Source organism: Gavia stellata, chromosome 18 (genome assembly GCF_030936135.1).
Source record: "Gavia stellata isolate bGavSte3 chromosome 18, bGavSte3.hap2, whole genome shotgun sequence".
Classification (NCBI taxonomy): Eukaryota; Metazoa; Chordata; class Aves; order Gaviiformes; family Gaviidae; genus Gavia; species Gavia stellata.
Genome location: NC_082611.1, coordinates 3,957,137 through 3,984,631, shown reverse-complemented (window position 1 = coordinate 3,984,631; position 27,495 = coordinate 3,957,137). Strand labels below are relative to the sequence as shown.

At 60.4% G+C, this 27,495-nt stretch overlaps 1 protein-coding gene across 1 annotated transcript in view; it reads left to right on the top strand.

Annotated features, from left to right (window-relative positions):
• The first annotated feature begins 4,065 nt into the window (after positions 1-4,065).
• MPRIP (myosin phosphatase Rho interacting protein) overlaps positions 4,066-27,495 on the top strand; it is an 81,080-nt gene continuing 57,650 nt past the window's right edge. The window contains 3 exon segments of the mRNA XM_059826526.1: positions 4,066-4,185; positions 15,242-15,319; positions 16,826-16,891. Coding sequence (XP_059682509.1) covers positions 4,066-4,185; positions 15,242-15,319; positions 16,826-16,891 — 264 coding nt within the window.

Here is a 27,495-nt window from a genome sequence, read left to right as displayed (position 1 = left end):
GTTTGAGAAAACTGCTCCGGACTGGCGCTGAGCTGAAGAGACCTGTTACGCGCGGCTGCTCCAACCAGGCGTCCCCGCGGTGGGGGCGGTGGGGGGACGGCGGGGTGGGACACTTGCTTCCGTGGCACACGTGGGGGACCTCCATGCCACGGCCATGCCGGGGCCTGGGGCATGCAGGGACAGTCATCGGCAGCGAGTTTTCAGCGGCCCCGCTGGATGCACACGTCGAACGCGGCACACGGGCGGCCGGTGGCACACGGACGCCGGCTCCGGCGCGGCTGAATGTGGCCCGACAGGTTTGGGGAGAGGCCCGTCCTGTTCGGCCGGATTTTTGGAGAGGCTGGAGCCAGCCCCAGCACCAGCCGCTTCCCGCAAGGTGCTGCCGGCTCCGGCAGCGCCGTGCGTGGCGCCAGGTCGTGGCCCTGAGCCACGGTGCAGCTCGGCCACGTCTCGGGACAGGCACAGCCCGTGGCACGGGAGACGCCACTCCCTCTTCCATGATCTGTGCCATCGCTGTGTCCTCTTTTGGGGGACAGTGCCCCGTGGTGCTGAGGAAAGAGATGCCCCTTCACTCCTGGAGGGTCCCCCCCAGCCAAGTGGGGTCCCTGCCCCATCCCTGTGCACATCAGTGGGGGGACACGCACCCGTCACCCCCATCCCCTTCTCCCCCAGCTCCCCACCCAAAGCCCTTTTGGAGGCATGTCACCCTGCTTGACCCGCCGCGCTCGGGGGGCATGGGCGGGTGCTGTGTGCAAGGAATCTCATGTCGGCCACGGGTGCTGTGCCGCTGTGGGCTCGCAGGGAGCCCCGAGGAGGTGGCGGAGAGCTGGGGACCACAAGGACAGCACGCAGAGGTGCTCAAGGAGCTGCAGAGGGGCTTTTTGATGGAAAAAAAAATAAATTGCTGGGCATCTTTGGGACCTGTGGGATGCAGGGCGCGCCAGGTCCTCAGCAAGGGATGGGGTGGGGAATAATCCCACAATATCAGGGATGGAGGGAGAGAGGAAAGGGGAATCAGGGCAGGATACGAACTGGTTGGGAAAACTGTCTGCCCTTCTCCGAAGAGCAGGAGTTCTGGAGTCATGTGCCTGGTGAACCCTGGACCCACGGTGAGGGCGTCAGGGTCTGTAAATCCCAGAGGGGAAAATCCTCCCTCCCTGGGGAAGGCCATGCTGCTCTTACAACATTAGGATCAAGGGAAGGGCGAGAAAATCCACCCAAAGCAGTGATGGCGAGGGGGCCGGTGGCCACCCCTCAGCCTGCACGTACCTCCCAGGAGCATCGTGTGGGCTTGTGCTGCCCAGCAGCCGGCGTGGGGCCGGGCGAGGATGCAGCGGTGCCACCAGTGCGGGAGCGGGATCAGCCCCGCAGCTCCACTGCCCCGTCCTAATCCGTGGCACACCGGCACTGTGCGTGCTGCGAGTGGTGATGGCAGGAGGGAGAGAGATGATTAAAGCAGCCTTTGATGAAGCGAAAATTAATAAAGAAGAAGGCAATTGTGCTGGTCTTTATTTACTCCAGGATGACGGCGCGGAGCCGGCGCGGCGAGGCCGCCGAGGCCGGGACCCACATCAAACGGCGGGGCAGCGCCGGGCGCGAGGGGACCACGCTGCCGCCTCTTCTCCGACGGGTTTTTCCTGGTCCCGACAAACCCGGGAAGGTCTGCGTGTTGGTTCCTAATAGCAGGGCCCCGTCCCATGCCGGCGGGGGATATTGGGGTGAGTGGGGGACACTGTGTGCCACTGCGGCATCCGAGCGTGGCGGGATGTGCCGGGCTGGGGTGCGTTTTGGAGGTGTCACTTGGCACGCTTACACTCCCGCTCCTCCAGGGCTGGCGTTCCCACCTCTCCCTTGCTCCGGCGATGCTCCGCAGGTGCCGAGGTCCCTGCTCTGGCTCTTGTCTGGCTGATGTGCAGAATTGGGGCTGGGAGAGCAAAACCAGACCCGGCGTGTGCCCGCGGGTCGGTCCCTCGGCCACCCCCAGGTGCAGAGGCCAAACCCGCGCCCTCGCGCCGGGTCCTTATCGCCTGGTCGGGCGTATTTCCCTGCCGGTGTTGCCGGTTTCCACCAGATAAAAATGCACTGGACAAACAGGAGTTCCCCGCCGGCCCCGGGGCGGTGGCACAGTGGGGGACACGGCTGAGGTGGGACGTGCACCCCTGTCCCTGCTTCGTCCCCGGTGGGTCCCCAGCACTGCATGTCACAGAGTTGGGGCACGAGGCCACATTGCCACCCCACTGAATTTGAGTGCCCAAGCGGGTGATGAACCCGCCATGTGCCCGCGCGTGCCAGGACCGGGATTGTGCCCGAGGTTGGGGACGGGGTTGGGGTTAATGGGGGCAGTGACTCTGCTGCGGGGGTTTGGCACCCCGGGGCTGTGCCACCCGTGGGGCCATGGCACCATGCACTGCCCGAGCACGGCGGCAGCGGTGTGGGCTGGCCCCCGGGGGGGGCTGCACCCCGGGACACCCCTCTGCATGGGGCGGGCTGTGGGGGTGCAAACCCCCCACGTCGCACCGAGCGTCCCCACTGCTCGGCGGCCAGGAGGGACTGTGCGGTGGGGGGTGACTGCGCTATGTGGGGGAGCTGGGCATGGGGGGCTGTGCACAACGCGGGGCTCCGCGTGTGGTGCAGGGGGTCTGCGCACTGGGGTGGGGGGGTTCATGCATGGGGGGGGTGTCGGTGCATGGCACAGGGGTCCCCACACCTGGGTCAGTGCATGAAGGGGCCTGTGCGAGACAAGGGGTGTGGTGCACAACGTGGGAGGGGCCGTGCGTGGGGGGGGGCCGTGCACGGTGAGGGGGGGTCAGTACACGGGGGGGGTGACAATACACGGTGGAGGGGTCTATGCACGGTGGGGTGGGGTGTCAATACACGGTGGGGGGGTCTGTGCACGGTGAGGGGGGGGTCTGTGCACGGTGAGGGGGGGGCCAATACACGGTGGGGGGGTCTGTGCACGGTGAGGGGGGGGGTCTGTGCACGGTCGGGGGGGGTCAATACACGGTGGGGGGGGTCTGTGCACGGTGGGGGGGGTCAATACACGGTGGGGGGGGTCTGTGCACGGTGGGGGGGTGTCAATACACGGTGGGGGGGGTCTGTGCACGGTGGGGGGGGTCAATACACGGTGGGGGGGTCTGTGCACGGCCGGGGGGGGTCTGTGCACGGGGGGGGGGGGGGGGATCAATACACGGTGGGGGGGGTCTGTGCACGGTGGGGGGGGGACAATACACGGTGGGGGGGTCTGTGCACGGTGGGGGGGGTCTGTGCACGGTGGGGGGGGGTCAATACACGGTGGGGGGGTCTGTGCACGGTGGGGGGGGTCCGTGCGTGGCGGGGCGGTGCAGCAGAGCGCCGCGCCGAAGGCAGAGTGCGGGGGGCCCCACGCAACTCCTCCCGCGGGGGCCGTGCCGAGCCGAGCGAGCCGAGGCGACCCCGCCCCCAGCTGTCAGCGCGCCCCTCCCCCACGGCCGAGGCGGCCCCGCCGAGCCCTCCCCTCTCCTTGCATCCCATTGGCCAGGGAGGCCTTTTGTTAGCGGCGGACGCCTGCCTCCATTGGCAGGCGGGGACGTCCGTTCGCGCTGCGGCCCCGCCCCCTTTTTCCGCCTGGCTCCGCGACGCTGGAAACTTTGCGGGCAGCGCAGTCGGCAGCGGCGCCCGCAGCGCCGAGCACCCGCCGCCGCACGGGAGCCAGCGGGGCCCCGCACCGCACCGCACCGCACCGCGCCGCGCCGCCGGGCACCGCCCAGCCCAGCCCAGCCCCGCAGGGCGGGGGCACCGCGGCCCTTGCGCGCCCCTCCGCGCCGCCCGGCCATGCGCGCCCGCTGAGCCGCAGCGGAGGCGGCCGCCTTGCAGTTTGCTCCCGTCCCCGGTTTTAATTTCATCTCATTTTGGGGGGTTTTGGGTTGGTTGGTGTATTTTTATTTTGACGCTCCCCCCCGCGCTCCGCAGGCGCCAGGCGGAGGCCGCGGGCCGCGGTGAGGGCGGGCGCGGGGCGGCGATGGGCGCGGCGGCGGGCGGGCGCTCCGCGGGGCGCTGAGCGGGCGCGCAGCGGGCGCGGGGCGCGCCATGGCCGCCAAGGACAACCCCTGCAGGAAGTTCCAGGCCAACATCTTCAACAAGAGCAAGTGCCAGAACTGCTTCAAGCCCCGCGAGTCCCACCTGCTCAACGACGAGGACCTCAATCAGGTGGGACCTTCCCCCAAAACCCACCGTTTTCCCCCCAGAATCCGCCCCGCCCCCCCCGCGTCCGGCCTCAGGGCGCCCTGGGTCCCCGTGGGGTGTCTGCTGGCCCCCTGGGTAGCCCGGGGTCCTTTGGACGGTGTAGAGCCCCATGGGTGCCTGATGGCCCCACGGGTACCTTGGGGTGCACTGGGTGGCTTAGGTGGCCCCATGGATAGCTCAGGATCCCATGGATAGCGTAGGGTCCCATGGATGTCCTAGGGTCCCATGGATAGCACAAGGTCCCGTAGGTGCCCGCTGTCCCCTTGGTTCGCACGGGTTCCCGTGGGATCTCCGCGGGTCCCATGGGGTGCCTGTTGGTCACATAGGTATCATAGGGTCCCGTGGGTGGTGCGTGGTCCCGTGGGTGGTGCGTGGTCCCATGGGGTGCCTGCTGACCCCACGGATAGCACAGGTGTCCGTGAATCCCATGGGATGTTCAGGACCCCCATGGGTGCTCTCTGGTCCTGTGGGGTATCCAGCAATCCCATGGGGTGCCTGCTGACCCCACAGACACCCAGGTGTCCCACAGGGCACCCAGCATCCCCACAGTGCCCGCTGGTCCCTTAGGCCATGGCCCACCCCAGAGCCCCCTCCCCTGGGGCCTCACCCCTTTCCTGAGGCCGTTTGGGGACCAGCACCTGCGCTTGGGGTCACCCCAGACCCTCTTGGGGTGCATGGCAGCAGGTGGGGGGGATCCCATGGGCTCCGTTGGAAGATCCCGAAAGTCCTGGGAAGAACTCAGCTGCAAACAAAACATTCCCTCCTGGACACGCCGGACGTGGCTCCCCAACCCTACAGCCCCCGGCTTTTCCCGGGGGGACGGGAAGCCGACCCCTGCCCCTTCCCGGCGAGGGCCCAGCGCTGGCAGGCTGGGGGGCTGCCAGGGCTAGGTCTTCCTCCTCCTCCTCTTCCTCCCGGGCCTGACGCAGGCCCGGAGGCCTGCGCACCCGTGGCAGGGGGATTTGGGGGTGTGGGGGCCCTTCCGCGGTGTTGGGGTGGGGGGAGCAGGGCCGCTCTCCCTCCTCCCGCACCTTTCTGGGCCGGGGCTGACATCCCCGCTCCCGATCCTATTATGGCAATGAGATCAGACATATTGCTGCGCTCGCTGGGGGGGCGGGCGGGGGGGGTATAATGAAATCTGAGGGCTAATATGGAAAAAATGTAACTGGAAAAAATGCCGTGGTGTGTGCGGGAAGGGGCGGGCGGCGGGGAGCGTCGCGGCTGTGCCCAGACAAAGGAGCCATCCCGGAGGGGGCTCGGGAAGAGCCCCCCACTCGCGGCCGGCCGCTTCCCGCTGCCCCCCCTGGGGTTTTGCTGCCTCCTGGGTGCAATGCTTTTTTATTTTTATTGGGGGGGGTTCAGAGCATTGCATGCTGTCCCCCAGAGTGCCTGCCTGCCCCTGCCGCGGGGGGCCCGCCACCCTCCCTGGGGACCCAGGGCCCAGAGCCGTGTTTCGGGCAGCCCCTCGTTTGCTTTGTTCCCGTCGGGGTGGCCCAGGGGGGCTGCCACCGCGGCCGGCTCCCGTGGGGATGGGGTCGGCCCCGTGGCCGGATCCAGGCCCCACGCAGGGGCTCCGGTTGGGAAAACGGCGCAATCCTGCTCAGCTTCTCCCTTGCAGCTGGGGTGAAGTAATCCTGCTTCCCAGATAAGATGGTGGCTCTGGTAGCGTGTGATGCACGCACGCACCCTCCCGCCTCACCGCGCAGCCCCCCGTGCCGAGGAGCCCCCGGCCGCGGCCGGCGCAGCGCTTCCCCGCCACCCTGCCCACCTCCCCTCCGAACTCGTGCCCCTTGTCGGAGGAGGAGGCTCCGTGCTGCAGCGAGGAGCCCGGCTGGATGTGGGGGTGTGCACGCTCCGAAGCACACCCAGGAATAACGGTTCATTTAACAGCTCTGAATTTTTTTGCCTTTTTAATCTATTTTTTTTTTTTTAAGCTTGGTTTGGGTAGGGGGGATCCCAGATTGCAGCGTGGGGGCTCTGTGCTCAGCGTGTCCCGCTCACCCCATGGACAGGGACCATGTTGGTGATTACCTAGAGTCAGGCTAGAAAAGTCCTTTGGAGTCATCTGACCTTTCTACTTGGCTTGCAGAAAAGGTGAAGGTACTTCACACTTACGCACTCGTGTCTCTTTTGGATTTTTATTATATAAAAATACCTGTGTGGGTGTTAGGAGCTGCCCCTCCTGCTTCCCGGGGTGCTCCGGGGCGCTGGAGCTGCTTGGGGCAGAGACCGGCAAGCGTTTGCAAAGCGTCACAAATATTTAGCGGTAGTAGTGGATTCCCGTTGTACTTGGGAACTGAATTAGGAATGGGGCTGGGAAGGGGGGGAATCCAGCCCCAAACATCAGGATTAATGAGCTGGAGCTCTCTAATAATAATCAGACTTAGCGCTTCCAACTTCAAAGGGCTGCGTGGATGCTAAGTCCCTAATCCCGGGAGCGCTGCGTTCACGAGTTGTTTTTGTCCGCCGCTGTGCTGCCGGCCGGGGGTTGGTGTGATCTGGGGTGGCTACGTGTGGTCCCACCACCCCTTGGAGCCTTGGCCATCCCCCCTGACCAGGGCTGCAGGTGGGAGGTGACGTGTCCTTGACCCCCCTCCAACCTGTGTTTGACCTTCTGGTATACCCGCATGGCATGGAAAAAACTGGGTCAGTCACTGCATCTGCTCCTCCCTTGGGAAAATCAGTTGCTGTGGGTCTGCCCCAATGAACCTGAGCCCTGACGTGGGTTCTCAGAGCCCTGTGATCCTGTGCAGTGCCAGGATCAGGCCCGCAGTCCCTGGCAGACATGGTGCTGTTGATGGCTCTGTCCTGGCTGCTCCACCTACCCATCTCCAGCTCCCCTGGTCCTGCCCTGTTCCCAGCAAGGGAGAAATTCCCTTTTCGTGGGAATTCCCTCTTTCCTGGCAAGGCGTGCTTGCACCGGCACCGCACGGTCCCCTTTAAACTCCTGCAAACCTTGTGCGGAGGTCAGCTTCCCAGAGCCTGCCCCAGGAGGATGGAGAGTTCCCGGGGACCCTCTTCCATCTCCAGGACAAAGCCGGCCTGGCTGGTGGGACCCTCTTCCCAAGAAGGCCACCCAGGGCTCTGCAGAGCCGTGTGGGTGTCCCCGTGGGGTTCCTGCTGTCCATGCTGACTGCCCCGGACCGAGCCGTGCCTGCACGCACATGCCTTTGGTTGGTAAGGAAGATGAACACCACCCCCCGCCCCAACGGGAACAGGCTGGGAATTAACCTCAAAATTACGCTTGGCCTGAATTGGAAGAAGAGCAGAGTGTAAAGCAGTTGCTTTTAATTTTCTCCATGCGTGTGCGCTCTCAGGGCATGGGGACTGGCACAGATAGAGGAATTTGAGGACGTCTTTCCAGCTACCAGTGCCTTTTTTCTTTTTTTTTTCTTTTTTTTTGAGACTGTGGCATGGATGCCCAGAGGGACCACCCAGTTAGAAAATAGAACTTGCAAACTTTTCCCACTGACTCCTCCCGCCCCAGCCCGTGACACCCCTGCCCAGTGGTGGCGGGGGGGTTATTTCCATCTCTCCTCCTTTGGACGTTATCACTTTCCTACTGTTCTGGATGCCGAACAGCCAGCCACCAGCAGCCCCGAGGCCGGAGAATGTCAGCGTTGGGTCACAGGCTTGGTTTTGCTCTGGGCCAGGGTCTTGTTGCGATGACCTGGGCCAGGGTCTTTTTCCTGGCTCTGTGCATTGTCCAAAGGGCGGCAGGGTGAGGGATGGGATCATGTCCCGGGCATGCGTTTGCTTCCACCCCTTGCTCCCTGGGGGGGGAGGAAAAGCCCCCTCTTTTCCTGGAAAGCAGCCCTGTGTTTGCATTCTCTGCTCCCAGCTGCTTGTATCATGCTGCAAAAATCTGCCTGTACTCGACTAATTATTAGGACTGAACAGGGGGAGATTCTCTGCAAATGTCAAACCTGCCTCCGTCAGCGGCTGCAGCAGGCAGGGACTTGGGGGGCACGGCCGGAGGAGCTGGGGCGGGCAGGGTTGTGGTCGCTGTCCCCCACAGGCAGCATCCCACCCTTGGGGAGTGGCGTGCAGGCAGCGGGTGTTCGGGGGGGGATGTCAGGTTGGGTGCCAGGGTTGCCTTTGGGTGCATTTAATCCTCTGCGTGGCCCAAGGGAAGGGGTACGGCGGTGCCTTTGGGTGCTGTCCCCTTTGCACACTTATTTGCTGCTGTTTTTTTGCATGGCGCCGCACCTTATCTGCTCTGGCACCCGAGGAAGTGATAAATCCCCTCTCCAGCACTCTGGAGAGAAGTTGCAGCTTCTCCCAGGCACTGAGGAAGCCCCGTCGTGGGAGGTGGTTAGATACGCCTGCTCGCTGTGGGGCACGCCGGGCTTCGGGGCTGCTCGAGGAGGGGGAGCTGGGATCGCAAAGCCCGTTCCTTCCCACTTCCATTTTGCTGCCACTTGACAAATTGCCCATGCACGCTGCAGCCGGCCTTTTCCAGCTCTTGCTCCGGCTGCCCAAGCCCTGGGACCCGAGCGCAGCCCTGGGGCCAGGGCCAGGGTGTTTGCAGAAGGAGACCGGCTGTTTGCACGAAGAGTGAATTCAACCTTTCCCCTTCCTGTTCCTCCGGTCGGCCGGTCATTCCCGCTGCCCACGCGGCAAACTGCCCGGGCAGCTCTTTTTTTTTTGGGTTTGCCCGTGGCTGGGTCGGGGCTGCCGGTGTGCCACGCGAGGTGCCTGCCAGCCGCCCCGCGGCAGCGGCGCCTCGTGCTCCTCACGCCCCAGGTCCGGTCGGTCTGGTCTGGTGTGGCTTCTTCCTGCACGGTGAGATGTGTTGGTGGTGAAAACCTGGCCTGGGCGATTTGCAGCTTCGGCAGCAGCCGGCTCATACCCACACCAGTGCTGCGCAAAGGTGTTTTTGCGGGAGACTGGGAGGTGGATGGAGAGGGGGCTGTCCCCACGCGTCCAGGGCTGCCCCCAGGAGCTGCCGGGGTCTCGGGCTGGAGAAAACTGAGCTTGGACCCAACCCGGGGGCAGCGAGTGGCTGCCTGGATGCAGAGCTGGGGGATGGAGAATGCTTTCACACCGGGAGCGGTTGCGGACTGGTGCACTGGCAGCACAGCAGCCTCCCGCGCTGGGGTTTGGCCCCGCTCCGCTGCCCGTCGCCAAGTGACATACAGCAGAGGGGAAATACTGTACGGGCAGGGAAGCAGAGATGTAAGCGGCTTAACCGCCGAGGCTGGGCTATGTCTCCGGCCCTTGGGATTGCTGCTGGAGCGCGGGTTTGCACAGCAGTGTTTGCAGAGCCTCCCGCCGGCCGGGGTCGCGGGGCTCCAGCGGTCCATGTGGCATCCTGCTGGGACCGTGCCACATGTTAAGCGATGCCTGTCTCTCAGTTCCTAGAAGCCATGCTGTGGGCAGGAAAGCCTGCTTGGGTATCGCATCCCATTCCCGCCTCAAACACTGTGTCACCTTCCCCGTTCCTCCCAGGTGACGGCTGCTCCGACTCACCCATCAGCGATGTTCTCTCAGGCTCCAAGGTGTGCAAAACCGAGAGCAGAGCGAAGCTGAAACCACCTAGATTTCCTCTTTTGAGGTTGCAACCATAGTGTTTGTGGTGACTTTCCCCTTGCGCTGTGCCAGAAACTGGTCCCTGCCTCCAGGGAGCCCTGAGCAGTTTGGGAGTTGGCACACAGGGGACCGTGACCTTGCTGTCTCTGCTCTGGGACCGTGGTCTCCTGTGGGTCCAGCTGAGAGCTGTGACCCTCTTGCTGAGTACCCAGAGATGCATGCAGGGAGTGGCAGGCGCTGCTTTCAGAGAGGCTTCTTTGGTGATTATTGGGACTAAACCCATAAACGTGGTGGGATGGGAGTTACCGTGGGTTCACCCGCAGCCTGGGTCAGGCTGGGGCTGTTGTTTTCTAGCACGGCTGCTGGAAGCCCCGGCAGAGCTTCCCCAGTGCACAGGGCTCTCCGCATTCAGCGTTGGAGGCAGAGGTTAAAGCTCCGCTGCAATGGTCCATTTTTTCTTCCCCTTCCCGCTCAGTTGCCAAGCCTGAACAAAACAAGCCCTGCCTCCACCCGAGACAGGCTGATTACGTCTGCCGGCAGCCTAAACAGATTATCCCTCCCGCCACGCGCTCGGAGCCAGGAGTCTCTCCCGGCGATGGATTCGGACTTCCCTCGGAGCACGTTGGGGTGGGTGGGGACTGGCTGTGGGGGCATCCCCAGCCTGCCTGGGCATCCCAGCACCCCAATGGGGATGTGGTTGCATCCTCAGCCTGCTTGGGCATCCCAGCACTCCAGTGGGGATGTGGTTGCTCTGCCACGGGGCTGAGTCTGGACCCTAAGAGGAGATGTGGATGTCAGCAAAGCGCTCCTGTTCCGCCTTGTGCAATGAGCTCCTGCCGGCACGGTGTGGCTCTGCTCGGTGCTGCTGAGCATCCTGCTTGGCTGGCTGGTTTGCATGGGGGCAGAAAGAGGGGAAGGTACCGCTGACAAACACTGCTGGCGTGAAAGCCTGTCCATCGGGCATGCTGGCTGGTGTCACAGCCCACCTTTGGCCCTGTGATGTGGTGCTCCGTGGGCTGTCAGGCTCCTGTGACCCGTCCTGCCTGCTGCAAGCAGGTGGCTGTGCCCTCTCTGCCCTGCAGCCCTGGGGATGTGCAGGGGTTCCTGCATCACCCTGTGCTTTGGAAAGTGCTGAGTGGCTCTGCACGACCTTCGAGCCCAGTCTTCCCAGCTGCTGGGAATCTCGTTCCTGGTGCTGGTGGAGCTGGTTGGGGTGGGGTGGTTTGTCTGTGCCTGGGCAGCATCAGCGCGGCAGCTTGACAGCTTCGTGTAAACCAAGCTGGGGCCGCTTCCTTCTCCGCTTCCTCCCACCCGCCGTGCTGCCAGCGCCACGCTGGGCTGGAGGCAGCATCCTCCCCCTTGATGCAGTGCAGACCTGCAGGCCGAGGGGATGGATGCAGTGGCCGGGGCAGCGACCCGAGAGGCAGGTGAGGGGCTGCGGAGCACCCGCAGCACAGCTCCTGTGGCTGGCCGTCAAGCTAAGCAGGGCCGGGCGGGATCAAAGGCGGGATGGGATACCTGGGCGTTCCCAGAGGTGCGACAGGAAGCGGAGTGGTGACGCAGGGCTGTTTCTGCCTGAGTCAGCCTCCGCTGGTCCCACGGGGCAGAACGGAACCGAGCACTGTGGGGCTCCAACCCGGCCGCACCTCCCTTGCGGTGGTGTCCCTGGAAGGCACTGTGGCTATATCACTTTTTTTGGGTGGCGAGGTGCCTGCAGATCTCTCCCAGAGTGGTGAGGCGGTGGCTTTGGCACCTCCCGGCCGAGGTCGTGGCGGGTGGTTGGCTTCGTCACCACGAGCCATGCCGGAGGAACCGGCTTTCCTCTTCCTGCCCGCCCTGCGAGCGTCACCCCACCCCACCCCAGATGTGGATGCACCGCACTGCCAGCAGCTGCCCTCCACTCTGCTTTCCACGTCGTTTTGTGGCTCACCCTTCAGCCAGGTACCGTCTGGATAAAAGAAAAGCTGCCCAGCACCCGAGCATCCCGTGTGGCTGCTACCTGCGGGGAAACCACCCAGAGCTGCCCTTCGGACATCACCGGAGCTCGCGGGAGGCGGACGGGGCTCTGTGTGGCATCCTGGGAACCCTGGGGTTGCTCTGACACCGTCCCTTAACGTGAGGTTGGACAGATCTGCTTGGACGGGGAAAGTTTTTGTTCTGAGCTCTTGCTCAGTGCTGGGCGTTGCATTTTCCTCCTCTTACTGAGCTCTCCGGAGGAAGCAGAGCTGGTGTGAAGCGACGTGCAGCTCCAGCTCCATCCTGGTGCGGTAACACTCCCCTGGACCTGCCTCCCGCAGCAGCGTCGAGCAAGTTTATTTTAAACCTCGCTTCAGCAGGGCCATTGCAATGCAGGTGTGATAGGTTTATTTCAGACACTTCGTGCGCTAGTTCATATCCGTTTTATTTAGGCTTGTACCTCTCTGGGCATTTGCTTGGTTTTAGCAATCGCTTGTTTTGGTTTGGCTTTAAAAAGCACTGCTGCATGTTCATCTGTTGGCGGGTGGAACCAGGCTGCCCACGCCGGCTGGCTCTAATTCATACCTTTCAGCTATTTTGGTTTCAATATCTGAAATCGGATGCTTCTGCCGAAATAAGTATAGCCCACTGGTGTGTTTTTGTGACGCCGGTAAAGAAATGAGTGTGCTCTATGTTAAGGGTATGTATTTCAGGTGCTTGGTGTTTTATATATGGTCAGTTGAGCCAAAATTGGAGTGGTTGGGGGCAAAATAATGTCAGCTGAGGGGTGTGAGCCAAGCTGAGGTAGGGCAGGGCTTTGCGCCTGTAATACTGGGTTCAGGCTGCTCGCTGCCGACCCTGGTGATGGTGTCCCCTGTTTGGGTTTCACGGTTACTTCATCCCTGGTATGGCACTCGGACTTGCCTGCTGCCTGCCACACTGGGGGCTATGTGGGGCTGGACACGGCTGGGGGGCAGTGGGGTGCTTGGGGTGCCATGGGACGGTCGTGCCAGGAGGGCTGCAGTGCTGTGCCTTGTGTCGGGGAGAGATTTTGCTCGTGGGGCTTTGCTGGGTTGAGCGCTTGGCTGTGCCCAGGGGCTGTGCTAGGGCACGGGGGGAGAAATTGGGGGACAGAGGAGGGCTGAGCCCTGCAAGCAGCTCGGCTGCCCATAGCATGGCCTGTAAGGGCTCCTCGGGGTGCTGGCTTGGCGTGGCGCTGCCAAGCGTTGGGGTCGCCGCATCCTGCCTTCGCTGTCATCCTCTTCCTTGTTCCTGGGCGGTGGAGGCGACTCGCGGTATCTTCTCAAGCACCGGAGCCGGTTCCTCAGGGCTCACCGCGAGTGCCTCTCGTGGGAGTTTGGGGACCCCCCTTCCCTGCCACAGTGACCTGTCGAAGGCACTTCCCAGCTCTCTGGTGGGTCGTCTTTAGTTAGTTATTTGCAATTTTCCTTTTCCCCCTGTAAAACTGCAGAGAAATTTGGGAAAGGCCGTTGCAAGCGGCCCTGCTCAGGCCACGCGGGTGGCTGCGGCCACATCCCAGCATGGCGGGGAGCGCCGGAGCCCCCGCTCCAAAGTCCTCCCCTCGCGTGGGCACGGATGTGTCACAGGTGCCTTTGGGTGGGGGCGCGGGGCGGGCTGCCGGCGGGGCGCGCCGGGGGAGTGGCGGAGCGCGGCTCATCCTGCCGGGCGCTGGCAGCGTGGGCGGCACAGGGCCGGGTGCGGAGCGGGTGCCGTGTCGGCTGGGGGGCGGCATGGGGGCCACGGGCGAGCAGGGTGCCAGCACCCAGGTGAGTGGGCTGGGGTGGCGGGGGCCAAGGGGCTCCTCACCGAACCCGGGGAGGGCTGTGGTGCCTGCGGGGTGCCCTTCTGCGCCAGCGAGGCCCCCGCTGTGGGTGAGGCTCGTGCTGGTTGTGGGAACAGGCGGGTGCAGGGGTGCCCCGGGTCCCTGGGAAGGAGGGAAGCAACTCCAAGATTGGATCCCACTCCCAGCGCTCCATTTTCATTGGTTTTAATCCCCTTTAAAAAGAGGGGGAAGGAAGGAAGGTCTTCTCGAATCATGTTTTCCCAGCTGCTGGGAGAGCAACACCTAGAGCTAATATGTCATGTTGGGGGGGGGGGGGATAAGAGATTTTGTTATTTCTTTTCACTTTATAAACAGTAAAAGGGCTCCTCCGGCTTGTTTCCAGTTTGCTTACTCAGTGCTTCATGCATTTGACAGTTTTTGGTGCATAGGCAGTTTCTTCTATTGTTTGCAGGGATTTTTCCAGAGGGGAAACTTTTTTTTTAACATTACAAAACCACAGAAACTGGCAGGAGGAATCTAGGGGAGGTACCGAATTGGAAACAGTTTTAAGTTTTAAGGAAATAAAAAAAAAAAAGTTAAAAGAATGAAAGCAACAAGATTCATGAAATAATTTCGAGAGGGGCTGGGAACGTGTGTCCTTGTCGCTGTGTGCCCAGGCTGGGCTGGGGCTGGGCATGCACAGCGCAGCGTCCCGAGACCGAGGGGCTCCTGAAGCTGGATCTGCCCTGGGCTTCCTCCCTCCTGGCCTGTCCCAGCACCTCCGCGGAGCCGCCTCACTGGTGTGGCAATGCCTCACCACTCTTGCACCAGGATTTGGCCCCAGCCCTTGCCAGGAATGGGGTTGGCTAATAGTTTGCAGCTTGACAGGCAGCAGGAGAGGTGCCCATAGGACTTTGCAGGGGAGGACGTGCCCAGCGCCCATCCCCATCCCAGCACTCACTGTGGCGTGTGTCTGCTTCGTGCGGCCACTTCTGCGCCCAAACCACCGGTGGAAAGAGCCTGGATATTTTTTTTTCCACTGATAAACGGCAGTGCTGTAAGGCATTTCTTTCCGGGTATTCTTTCCCTTTCTCTTCCCGGCTGCCTGAATGAGCTGTTTGCCCTCCACCTGGCTCTGACCTTCCTGCGTGCTCGGCCGTGGGCTGCTGGAAGCCGCTGGCAGGGAGGAGCGGGCTGGCAGGGGCCGCCCCTGCGGGGAAACGGGTCTTGGATGTTCACGGCACGGGAAGCGGCTGTGAGCTGGAGAAGTGCCAGCGCTGGGTAGTTTTTCCTCTCTTAATTAACAAAAGGAAAACATCGAGCTCTCCTTTGGAGTATGTTTTTGCTTTGGAGTAGAGGCATGCTGCCGGTGGTGGGGGGAAGAGCTGTCAGTGAGGATGAGCTCTGCAGCTCGGCAGTACCGGGGACCTTGGTGCTCTCGGCATGATGCCATGCAGAAGCAGCTGAGTTTGGTGTTTGTGGCTGGGGTTTTACCTCTTCTCAAGTCTTCGTCTCAGTCCTGTTTGCACACAGGGTATATAACACCACGGGCTGCCATCAAGCATCACGTTCCCCATGCTGACAGGGCTGAGTTTGCCTGCGTGCAGGAGCCTGAACTCATGCAGCTGTCTTCGTGCCGGGAGCTGGTGCAGTTTCCCGCGGTTCCCAACCCTTGATCCCCCACGGTGCTGGTCCATGGTGAGGTGGTTTCCTCTGTGCCTGATGTGTTTCTCTGCTGTTTCTTTGCAGGCCAAACCCATTTATGGTGGCTGGCTGCTGCTGGCCCCAGAAGGAACGGACTTTGACAACCCCGTCCATCGCTCCCGGGTAAGCGAAGCCGAGATGCCCTCTCCCTGTGCCGCGGGTGGGGGTGGCAGGAGGAGCGGCGAGGGCCTGTCTGTTCCCGCAGAGGTGGCTGCGGCCCCAGGAGTGTGCAGGCACCTCCATGCACCCATCCCCTTGTGCAGACCAGGAAGCCGGGAGATGTTCCCTGCAGCAGGGCTCGAATGCCTTCTCCAGGATGCGAGGTCTCCTGTGCTGGGCAGCAGGCTGGGGCACTGCAGGTGCTGGTCAGGCTCAGTCTGTGCAGTTTTACTGCTTGCCAGTAAAGCAACAACTGCTTGTTGCTTTTTGATGCCTCGATGCTGCGCTGGTTGGGGTCTGGTTGGCCTGATACATGCCACACGGACGGGAAGGCTCTCAGGCTGGCAGGGTGTGGGCTGTGCGGCTCTGAGCCATGCTGGGACCATCAGCAATGCACCTAGTTTCCCTTTGGTGCTTGGAAACAACTACTTTATTTTCTGCAGCTTATCATGGGCATGCCCAGAGCCCTGGAGGAAGGCTGCATCCCATCCCCTAATGCAGATACCCCTGTGTCGGGCAGGTCCTGCAGCAAGGAAGGGGCTGAGAGGTGATTCCTGTTTGCTATAAACCTGCGGAGTTCTGAAGCCGAGTGCGTTGGCAGCAGAGACCCGCAGACAGAGCGGGGCACACTCAGCTTCTGCCCAAAGGGGTTTGCTCGTGCCTTGCAGAAACAGCCGCATCATGTTGGGTCAGAGCATCCCCCACTTTCCTGGGGGGTGTAAGGCCCAGAAGGATGTGGCCAGGCTGATGTCCTTTCGCCGCTGGCTTTGTGATGAGGACTCCCAGTCTGTCCCCGTGCTGTTCTTCCAGGGAGCTTGCTGCTGAGGCCGCCAGGACAGGGCTGTCTTGTGTGTGGGAGGAATGGCAATGGTCCATGAACCCTCTGTCATGCAGCCAAAATGCTCTCAGAGCTGCTAGTAAGAAAAAAATCTCTCCCAAGTGAACAAGAATTGGGTTCTGAGTTCAGCCTGGGGTATATGGGTCATCATTTGGAATCACAGCTCGTTGCAGGCTTGCTGGCCCAACGTTGCGGGGACATGGGACTTGGGTACCCCCTTGAGTGGAGGCTGCCTGCTAAGCTGAGGCATACGGAGGTCCACAGGGTCCTCTGTAGTTTTGCTTGTCCCTGAGCACCTTGGACTTTGCCCGAAGGGCTGAGAAAAGTGAGATAAGAATTGCTGCACTGGGGCTATGAATCTAGGACCTTTTTTATTTCAGCCTGCTCAACCAGTTTTTGCTCTTGGCTGAAAACAACATGGCACACAAAAAAACAGGGCAGTTTTCCAGTCAGATCAGTTCTCCAATCTGGTTTGCTGTGTGGCTGCAGAAGCAGCAGTGCCAGCGTGGTGCCCCGGGGGAGGCAGGACCGCCTAGGCAGTGCCGCTCCTGGAGGTGCAGCCACCGTCCAAATCCAGCTGATGCACTGCTGGGGGATATCTAGCGTGACGCCCTGTCACCCTTCTCTTGCAGAAATGGCAGCGTCGGTTCTTCATCCTCTACGAGCACGGGCTGCTGCGCTACGCCCTCGACGAGATGGTAAGTGCTGCCCAGCAGAGTCGCGTGGCCATGTTCAGGCTGTGGGCATCGGCCAGGGCCACCTCTGCTGCCCTCAGAGGAGCCTCTGGCAATGCTCCTGGTATGCTGTGGGGAATTCTCCGCCCGGTGAAGAGTTTTGCTCTCTGGGTTTGACTTACTGCCAGGCTGGGTTTGCGTGGGAGCTTGGTGGACGGTCAATGGAGGATGATGGGTGTTTAGAAGGCGTGTGGGTCCCACCCAGCTTGGCGCTGATCTGTTGCTGACAGATCATGTGCTGGTGGGGTCCCCAGGGTTCCCCCCAATCCTTTCTGCCCTGCCCTGTTCCAGCCGGGGTTTGGTGGCAGTGAATCACCTCGGCAGTGCCTGGGGAGGAGGCTCTGCCTAGTGGTGCCTGTGGAAAGTAGGTCAGCTGGAACACCTTCCTACTGCTTGCCCACCCCAGAGCTGCGGCACGCTGCCAGCACTGCTCCCCTCGGGAAAACAGAGTGGGGAGACGAGAAGAAGGGAGACCCGTCTGCTGTGAGTTGCAAAGTAGGACTGATAAACCCAGCGGGGTCAGCCCTGCCGTGACTGCCTGGGGCTGCCAGTTTATCCTCCTGGCTACAGAAAGCCCATGGGAGGGTGCCCAAGGCTGAGCGTGCTGGCACGGCATGGCAGGCACCCGCACGCTGGGATCTGCCTCAGCGGGAGGCTCATGAACCGGGGCGCACCGTGATGCGGGGCAGCATATGTGCACACATGTGGGGCTGGGACATGTGGGGACACGCGGGGACCTGCGTCTATGGCAGGGAGGCTCCCTGCGAGGGTGGGATGTGTTGGTGCCCCGCCGATGCCTCCTGCGAGGGCACTGTAGGATGGGGAAGGCAAGGCAGCACAGCGAGCATTGCTCGAGTTTCATGCCTTGTTTGTTTGTATTTTTTCTTGGGGTTGATCCAAGTGCCTTAAATAATTTAAATGTCTCGGGTAGGAGCAGTGGAGACTTTCAATACATTTTTAGTGTCTCGGCAACCTGGCTCTGCACTGGGCTGGTGTTTCATGTCCTACAGTGACAGGAGAGCAGTGTGCGGCTGGCTGGGGTGGGGAGATGCCCTGATCTGAGGAGAGGTAGAAGGATATTGGGAAACATGATTTGTAATTTTATTTATTTATTTTTCTGGCTTTGCATCTCGGAGGGGTTGACCTGCCCTAGGCACTGCTGCCTCTGGGCCGGAGCAGATGGGCAGTGCCCCAGCGCCCTGCCCTGCTCTCCAGATCTCGTGGCACCGCTCCTCATCCCCCCGGCAGCCCTGCGCTGCGGGGGACTGTTGCCAGAGAGCACGTGAAGGATGGGAGAAGCATCCTGCAGTTCTCCAGGCACCTCTTGGGCTTTTTCCCCTTCAGAAGGGTAAAAGTGGGGAAAAAAACCAAAGGGAGCATGCACATGTGCAGCATGGGTTGACCCACGGTGGTCCCAGGCTGGACCCCTCCTCAGCCGCTGCCCTGTCCCTGCACCCCTCCAGCCCTGCGTGCCCTCTGGGATGGCTCTGACCCAGCAAAGCACCGCCGGGATGGGACACTGGGACTCACTGCCACCATGGCCCTTCATGGTGCAGTGGGTCCCACAGGAGGGCTCGGTCTGGCCTCACCATGGCCATAGGTGAAGGAGATGGTCGCAGCTCCCTCTTCCTCATTGGGGTCTGACACATGGTGTAAAAATACCCTCCCGACCTTTCTGCAGAGCACAGCACTGTGTGGGATCCGTGCTGCTGTTTGCACTGGCTCTGCTAAAGGTGTCGCCCGGCCGTAGTTGGGCACAGCCTCCCCCAGCCCCTTCCAGCCCGCAGCACCGAGCATCCGCTGCCACGCTGGCCATGCTGGGGCAGGACGAAAAGCCCCCGAGCAGGAGGAAACGGGGGTTTTTTGTTGCTGCTCAGCACCCAGAGGAGCAGGGCTGGGGGGCTGAGGAAGGACAGACAGGGACCATCTTCTAGATGTGGGAACGTGTCCTGTGGCATGTCCTCCACTTGACCTTGGGGGAAGTTGTTTTTCTTCCAAATCTCTAGTCCCTGACCCCTCTGCATTGGGCGCCGGCACAGCTCTGCTGGTGGGACCGGGGCCCCCCTCCAGCATCCTGCCGTGCGCTCGCCCTGTTCCCGGCGGCAGAGCCGGCCTCGCTCCCCGTGTGCCAGGAGGCTGTGTTTACAGGGGGTCAGGTAACTCCTGCAAAGCTTTTCTGCTGGTCCCCAGGGGTGACCTGTGCCCATTGCAGTGCAAGTTTCTGCTCCAGCAGGACCCTGGTCCCAGTGCCACCAAGCTCACAGCAAGCACCCTTATGTCGGAACCAAGTGCCCGCGCAGGTGTTATCCCTCGGCTGGTCTGCACGATGGGGGGGGGACCTGTGGGGAGCAGCTTGGTGCAGTGTATTGAGCACATCGGGGCTCAGCTGCAGTGCAGCTTTCCTGCCTGGACAGGGCCAGAGCATGGCTCAGAAGGTGCCATGGCTCCGGTGGGTTTGGGACCCGCTGTCACTGTCCCACAGCCTCAGGCTGTGACGGCTGAGTGTTGGGAGTCACTGGAGGGGACTGGTGGCACTCAGGTCAGGCTCTCAGCAGGCATGGCCCCGTGGGGGATGTGGGGACCCGGCCCTGTGCCCACCACACCTTGGACATTGCTGGCTGGGGTTGCTGGGGGACACTGGTTTCTCCACCGAGGTGCTCGCCTGCTCCCTGCCTGCAGCTCTCCACCCCGCTGGCTGTGCCAGCTCCTCGCCGTGTCCCCACCACCTCCCCGGGCCAGGGAGGAGTAACAGGGCCGGGGCTTTGCCCAGGAGCTGCCTCTCCCACGCAAAGCGGGGACACTGTTTTTTGCATGGGGGATCCACTTTGCAGCCCATGCAGGGATGATCTACCCTGAGTCGTCCCCCCTGGGAGACGGGTGAGGGTTCCATGGGGGCCTCGGCATGGGGGCAGCCGGCACAGCGTGCCGGGAGCCGGCCGGCAGCTGGCCGGAGACCTCCCAGGCAGTTGCAGGCGGGGATTGAATTGCTCTGCCGTGAACCTGTTAGACATTAATTTTGTGGGTTTGGCAATTTCTGCGCTTATTAAAAGCGGGAGGGGAGCCCTGGGCTGGCAGTGGTGGCAGAGATGCTCCAGTGCCTGGCCAGGGAGACCCTGCATCTCGCTCCCGGAGGGCTGGAGAGCAGCAGGGTGTGGAGGGGTGGCTTGAAGCCCAGCCATGAGCTGGGGAGACCTCAGTGGGTCCCCAAGGATGTTGGTGCTGCAGTACACAGAGGCCATGGGACGGGTCAGCCTTGGGCACAAGAGCCTTTTGCTGTGGGGTGGGTCGAGTTTGGTGTCGGATCGGAGCATTTTGGGCACGGAAATACCTTAGCAGAAGGTGGGACAAGCAGGCACCAGCTGCCCCGCTGGCATCCAGCTCCCTCCTGAGACGTGCCCACGGGTGTCCTCGAGCTGATCCCGAGTCTGTGCTCCTGCTCTGCTGCCTTCTTTCTGTATGTCCATCCTTCCATCTGTCTGTCCTTTCTCTGCCATAGTTTCACTCTGAAAACCCAAACCAGTTCTGCACGATGGCTGCAATGGGGAGGACACGCACAGGCCTCCATCCTCTCAGACCCAGGCTGAGCCGCCAGACTCGCTCCCTGGGGTCTCCTTCCGCACTGGGTGCCATTCCTGCCAGCAGCCCCAGCCTCGTGCCGGCACCCAGAGCCTGCCCGGCCACTGGGAACGCCAAGCGGAGTGCACCCCCTTCCCCTCCGCGGGGAGCGTGCCAACGGCCGTTCCCGGCTCTGCCGAGCCCTGGCTAAGCTGAGCCTGCTCAGACGTGCAGAAATTCCTCCCTCCCAGCCACGGGTGGATGTGGAGGTTGTATGATAGCTCGGGGTTGCCTTCCCATGCTGAACCACCGCGATTACCCCTCGGTGCTGGCTTGCTCCTGCCATTTGATAAACCTCCGTGCTGGGCTGGATTACGTACAGGGGCTGACGTTTCTCCGCAGCAGTTGGAGGATGGCAAAACTGCTCTTACATTGAGTTGAGGGAAGGCAGGAAAGAGGGTGAGCTGCAGTTGGGGACAGGTTTGGGGATGGGCTGCTGTGTTGTGGGTGTCCGGGGATGTTTGCTCCTCTGTGCTCCTCAGTCCCGTGGCGCTTCCTTGGTTTTCCAGAGAGATGCGTTCCCTGATTCCCCATTGCATAGCATGTTAGTATAAGGCTAAAGCCTGCCAAAAAACCTAAGCCAAGGCAAATGTGTCCAGAGACTTTGTTTTGGAGGTGGAAGAGTCGCCCAAAGAGCTCAGACCTTTGGTACTTTAGGATATTTGAAACTAGAGAGGATAAAGTCCTTAGCCTGTAGGAAAACAGCCCTGCCCGGCTGGGAGGGATCGTGCTCAGTTACTCGAGGGGACAAGGAGGGACCCATGCCAGGACGGTGAGCAAAACCTCCCCTGGCTGCTGCCTGCCCTGAGGTTGCATCCCAGCACGCTTTCCCAGGGGGAGATGCCCAAACTGGTGCTGGCAACTGCACCCTCCAATCTTCTCCTGCACTGTGCAAGGTCTCAGCCCTCCTGCTAAAACACCCTGTGGTCCCCAGCGAAGCCACCACTGCTGCAGCGGGTGAGGAGCCCGGCACCATGGTGTAGGCGCAGTTTGGGAGGTTTCGGTTGAGGTGTAGGAGCTGCCACAAAAATAGTGCCGGGGTAAGGGGATGGAGCCAGAGAGTGGCAAGTGCAGAGCATTTGCCTCCTTTTGTTTTGATTGCTGCGATCTATAATTAGCGGCCGAGGTCTCTATAAATAGCGCCCTGCTGTGTGGGAAAGTAGTGGAGAGGCAGTGGGTGCACAGAAGGGGACGGATCCAACCCCGTGGCTAGAGCAGGTCAGAGAAGAGGGTCCGGATCTCCAGCCCAGTTTTTTAATTACTCATTACGTGTCCATGGGCCAGGCCTAATCTCTGTGCCTCAGTTTACCCCTCCGCCACTTCTCTTGGGCTGGGATTTATACTAGGTTGGCATTTATGCCAGTGCTTTGCCCCCAGCAAGAGCTGCATCCTCCCAGTGGGTATTCTCCCATCACACCAGGCCTCCTTTCGGTGGCTGCCTGAGACCATTAATTGGGATTTTTCTTGGTTTGTTTTTTTTCTTTGTGGATATGCTGGTTTGAAAGTAGGACAAAATTCAGGCTCACCTGGGAGCATCTTAAACTTGCTGGTGTTATGGATAACTAACACCAAGGTGAGAGCGTCTTCTGGATGGGCTTTCCCAGCTTCCCCGCAGGGGATCAGGAGGAGCATCCCTGGACACGGCATATCCTTCTCCCAACAAACTGGCCTCGCTCCATGTCTGGCACTTTCCAGTGTGGCAGGGTGAAGCGTGAGGATGGGCTGCGAGCCCTGCCTCTACCCTACCCCTTATTTGCTGGATTCAAGTTGCTTCCTAAAATTTGGGGAGGGGGGGAGCGCACATTAAGACTGCCTTTTGGGGGGGGTCTAAGAGGATGCTTAAACCAGTAGTCAGCCGTCTCCGTGCCAGAGTTTGCTCATGCGTATGGGGTTGGGTGATTGCATCCTCTGCAGCGGCATTGCAGACCCTTCCTGGGCTCGCAGCGTGGTGGTCCTGCTCCTAAGTCAGGAACTCAGGCGGATCGTGATAGCGTTAACCTCAGCGCGATGGAGCGGACATCCCCGCTCCAGCCCGCGATGGCAGCGGGGGGTGGTCAGGAGGGAGCCAGGAGCTGATGGGACTGGGGCGGGATGGAGAGCGAGGTCAGCCTGGCATCTGGCAATGGTTAGGGGAGCACCGGGACCCCTGGGCCGGGTGTATAAATAGGAGAAGAGGCCAGCTCGGAGGTGGGAGGTCTGGCACCGCACAGGGGGCTACCGGGTCACATCTGGAGCCCCGCACGGCCCCAGGCCCCGCTCCCGGCCGTGGAAACCGAAGGAATTGATCAATGGGTAAAAAAGGAGAACGGGTGTAAGCGTTGGTAGCTGCTGGTAGGGGATCAGAGGGAGGGAGGGATGCGTGCCCCCCAGTGCTGTGATGTGCAGATGCGTGTCATTATTATTTCCTAATCGACCCCCCTCCAAATTTCTCTTTATTTGGAAGAAATGGGCATTTTAAAATGTCACTGTCAGCAGAGCTGCGCTGCGTTAATTTTCATCGTAGTTCCCTCCTTTGTCATCTATATTGTTTTAAGAAGCCAAGAATCTGTGCATGTGTTTTTTTCCTCCTTTTCAGATCAAAGCGGTTTACTTCAGTCTTGGCATGGAATGGAAATTCATTGGCAGGGATTAAAAATGAACCTTAAACATCCTGGCCTCTCCGTCCTTACTTTTTCCACACGTTTTGCCATTTAAGTGTTTCCAAGCTTTCCCTGCTCCATCCTCCACGGGAATACCAGGCTTTATAGACCCTGTTCCCCTGTCCCCGACATTTCCCCCCACGGACACAATTTTGCCAGTGCCTGTGTTTGCCAGATCTTCAAGACTTTCAGTTTCTGTTTAGCATAGAAAGCTTTTGGCTTGAATCAAAGCGTGTTTTAAATTTAAAGCAAGCTGAAACAGAAGGGCTGGAGGGGAGCAGCTGTGTGAGGCTCGGGCAGCAGCAGGGACCCCCCCACCCCAGATTTTTTCCAGGGCGTGGGTCTGACTTGGTCTTGCAGTGGGAAGACTTTCTTCCCGGCTCCTCCGGTTTTTGGTTAGACCCCAAAGGCGAGGGAATACGATCCCTTGCACAGTCATATCCTGCGACGGTCCAGAGGTGGTTTGTCACCTCTGTGGATGCTGCTGGTAGTACCCTGCCAGTGCCACCACTTTATGCAACGGGGGCGGGTGTGAAATAGCTCCATCCAGGAGCTCCTGGATTCATGGTTGTCGTGCGGATGGGAAATCACGCAGGATGTGAACCGGCTGGGATGGGACTGATGGGCAGAGCCAGGGAAATAACTGGTTTGGTGGGGCACAGGGTGGAAGATGATCTGTGGGGTGGTTTCACCTGGGTTGTTTAGTGCATATCTCAAAGATGATGCAGTAGAAATAAGGAAATGTTGGGAATAATTGGGGAGCAGTGATTCTTTCTCCTCCAGGAGAGCTGGGCAGGAGAGGAAAGTCAGGGTGCAAGGGAGAGGGGGCAAAGCACATCCTTGTGATTGCTCTACAGGAGATGTAGAGACAGCACAAGTGCTGGTGGTTCCCGACAGAGCTCGGAGAGCTTTGTTGGGTTTGTTGTGTTTAATTTTCAGTACTGCTTTTGGGGAAAAAAAACCTCCATGAACATACAGGGAGCTCTGGGAACTTGTTCCCCAGGACATTGCTGAAGCCGGGACCAAGAGCCTTGAAGGGGTTGGGAGGGTACGCAGATCTTCATTCGTGGTCTTTTTTAAGCGATGTCTTGCTTAATGCTGATCCAGTGTCATTTTGTTTACTGGGTTTGGGTGTGGGGATCCTGTAACGGTGGCTTCAGGGGGGTTCAGGTCTTCCCTCTTCTGTCTGCTCGAAGTGTCTGGCCCCAGCTGCTGCTGGAAGTGGGTCCTGCTGTCAGGACATCTGTGGGCACCTCCATGAATGGTTCCCTACCCTCCCCTCTTCTATTTTACCTCGTGTCGTTTGGTTTAGTGCAGTGTTTGAGGAAGTAAAACTGCTGAGCTGCAGAAGGGCGGCTCGTGGGGGCTGGGAAAGCAGGGAACAGGGAAAGGCTCCTCCAGGGATGCCGGACCTGACGCCTGGGTCTGTGGCCAGGGACCATTGCTGGGGCCCCAAACGTGCCGGGGTTTACTGTGAGCTTAGGTGGATCAAGCTGGCTGTTTCTGTTTGTGTCTTCTCCAGCGAGGATGGAGGACGCTGATGTCCGCATCCACGCCTCCCGAGAAGGGCGTCTGGTGCCTGCAGGACCCACTCGGGAGAGGCCCCGGTGTGGAACAGTCCGTGGTGGGAGGTTTGGGAGTTAACAGAAGGCGAGAGGATGAAAGCGGAGTTGGGAGAGCTCAGTCCAGCCAGCGACCTCCTAATGAACGAGCAGCTTTGATGACCTGGCCCAGGTGCTTCCTTCCTGAACACAACACAGACCCTATTGTCTTCTGCAGGGCGAGCTGCAAAGCTGGAATTGCTCTTAGGCTGAGCAACGAGAACAGGTTCAAGTGGCTCTGTCCTTTCTGCTTTTTCCCTCCTCCTCCATCTCTTGAGACCTAGCAGGGATATTTGTGTAGAATACGTGTGCAAGAACATTGAGGGAAATGAGCTGGGTTTTAAGTTGCGTTTATCTAGATTATGGGAGGCAGAGTGATACACGCTCTTGCAGCAGCTGGAGTTTCTTCTTTGCGACTTCTGGGCTCCGTACCCATGGCCTCCAGCCTGGCTGCAGGCTCTCAGTGAAAAAAAAATCATGGTCCGCTGTAAAACGTTAATGCAGAAATCAAACCCGCCTCTAACAGCATTTAGCGGTGAAGATGTCAGAGCTGGTAGTGAGATGACACAGCTAATTGCCGAGCGCACGATTACCCTCGCACGAGCCCTTTGGGCCCCGGCTGGCATTCCCACCCTCTGCCTCGTGTGGTGGCCTCGGACCTGCCTTTCCACTGCGTCCCACCGCACTGTACATGTCTAACAAAACACAGCACTCCAGCAACGGCCCCGAATACCGCAGCGGTGAGTGACAGATGGTAGCACTGGTATTGACTATGGGCAGTTGCTTCAGTTGCTTTTTCCTTTTTTTTCCTTTTTTTTTTTTTTCTGATGGAGTGGTTGAAATAAAGGCAGTGAGAGCTTTGCTGTAGTCCCCGCAGGCAGCTGAGGAAGGGGCTGCAGCGGTGGCTGTCTGATCCCAGCTCTCCGCCAGCCAGGGCAGCGCTGGGCTCCCAAGCATCCCCCAGTCCCTGGGTGGCCGTGCCTGTCCGCAGAGACATGACTGACCTCCCCACCCAAGGAACCAATAAAACCACAATTTTTTTGCCCCACTGTTGCTTGGTGCAGGGGAGGGGGTGTCAAACGAGCTGCCTGCGGCACGGCCCCGTACCTGCCAGCTGCACCGTGTGGCGGTGGGGACGGGGTTGGTTTTAATTCTTTCCAGCCCTGTCGCGGGCTGCCGGCTGAGGTCGGCGAGGACCACCAGTGGGCTGTGGGCTATGGGTTGGGCAACACTGGGCAGTAGCACCCTTTTTCCTGTTGTGTAAAGGAATCCCTAGAAGAAGCTGCATCCCGGTGGCTGGCACATCCCTGTTCCTGCCAAGGGTCCCATCTCTGCCGCGTGGCATGGGGTAGCCTGGTCTCCCCTGGTGGGATTCGGTGCTGCAAAACCCTCGGTGACAGCTTGGAGAGGAGGACGAGGACCTGAATCAAACAAGGCAACAAAGCTGCTCCAAAAATCAAAGTGCATTCCCCCTTTTTTCCCCGGCAGAGATCCCATATTCATTGATTGTTGACATGACATATGTGGGTTGGAGAAAGGCAGCGGCGGCTTCTGGCAGGGGAGGAAGGGCTGGGGGGGCCGGGGGGGCTCTGCAAGCCGAGATGCTGATTACCGGGGGCAGCAAATAGCTTGCAGCTGCCTCCGCTCAACACGCTCTTTGTGGCGCTTGCAGCCACTCTTTGGACGCAGCTATTTTTAATTTCCCCAAGCGTGCGCACAAAGCAAAGGGGGTGGATGATGCCGCTGGCGGCCCCCCTTCCTGCCCCCCGCTCCCACCCCCTTCCCAGCCAGCCCCGCGCTTCCCGGCTTCCTCCCAGCCTCCGGGGAATGGGGGGAGCTGCACCCCTCAGGTTTTTTTGGGTCTGCCTTGGGAGCCGGCCTTGGCTTCCCCCCGCCCTGCGCCAGTGTGTGCGGGGAGCTGGGAAAATGCAGAAATAAATAAATACGCAATTAGGCAGGCATCCAGCCATGGGGGGGTGGTGCTGCAAAAAGAGGCTCTGGCCAAATTTTGGAATGCCTGAGAAAGCGGCTGGAGCCGCGGGCGAGCGCAGGGTTGTGGGCTTCCCACCGCCGCTCTCCTCCCGGCAGAGAAGGGGCAGCTGTGGCCCCCGAGGAGGAGGAGGAGGAGGAGGAAGAAGAAGGAGGGTGGCAGCTCCCAGCCTTGCTCTCAGGGGGGTTCCCCCCCCATCGGTATCTTGCAGAGTCCAGGACAAGGCATGTTTGTGCTGGAGGTGTGATGAGAGCGGGGGGTCTCAGCCAGCCCTTGGCATGCTCTTGCCACAGCTCAAGAGCAAACTTTCCGCCGGTGTTTTTGGGGCCGAAAGCTGAGGTGTGCACTCTGTTCAAGCAGCGACACGGTTCGGGGTTAATAAATTACTCATTTGCAGTCGTTGTTTCTCTGTTACGGTAAGCATCAGTGAATATTATATTTCTGGTTTATCCCGGACATGCATTATTCATCAGGTTTGGAGTCTGTAAAAGGGACATTGTCAGGTTAAAACTTGCGTGGAGACAAGCCGAGGTCTTCAGTGAGGTTTGTAAACTGCTTTTCTCAGGGTTACTGAATGCAGGGTTTTCACGGAAGTCTTCCACCTTTTGTCTGTGCTGTTTTGAGGCGTTTCTGGTGAAAAATGAGAATTCCCAGGCAGGTTTTATTATTGGTCTTGCTCATTGAGTTATCACGGGCTGCAAGGTATATAAGGTAGAAAAAAAA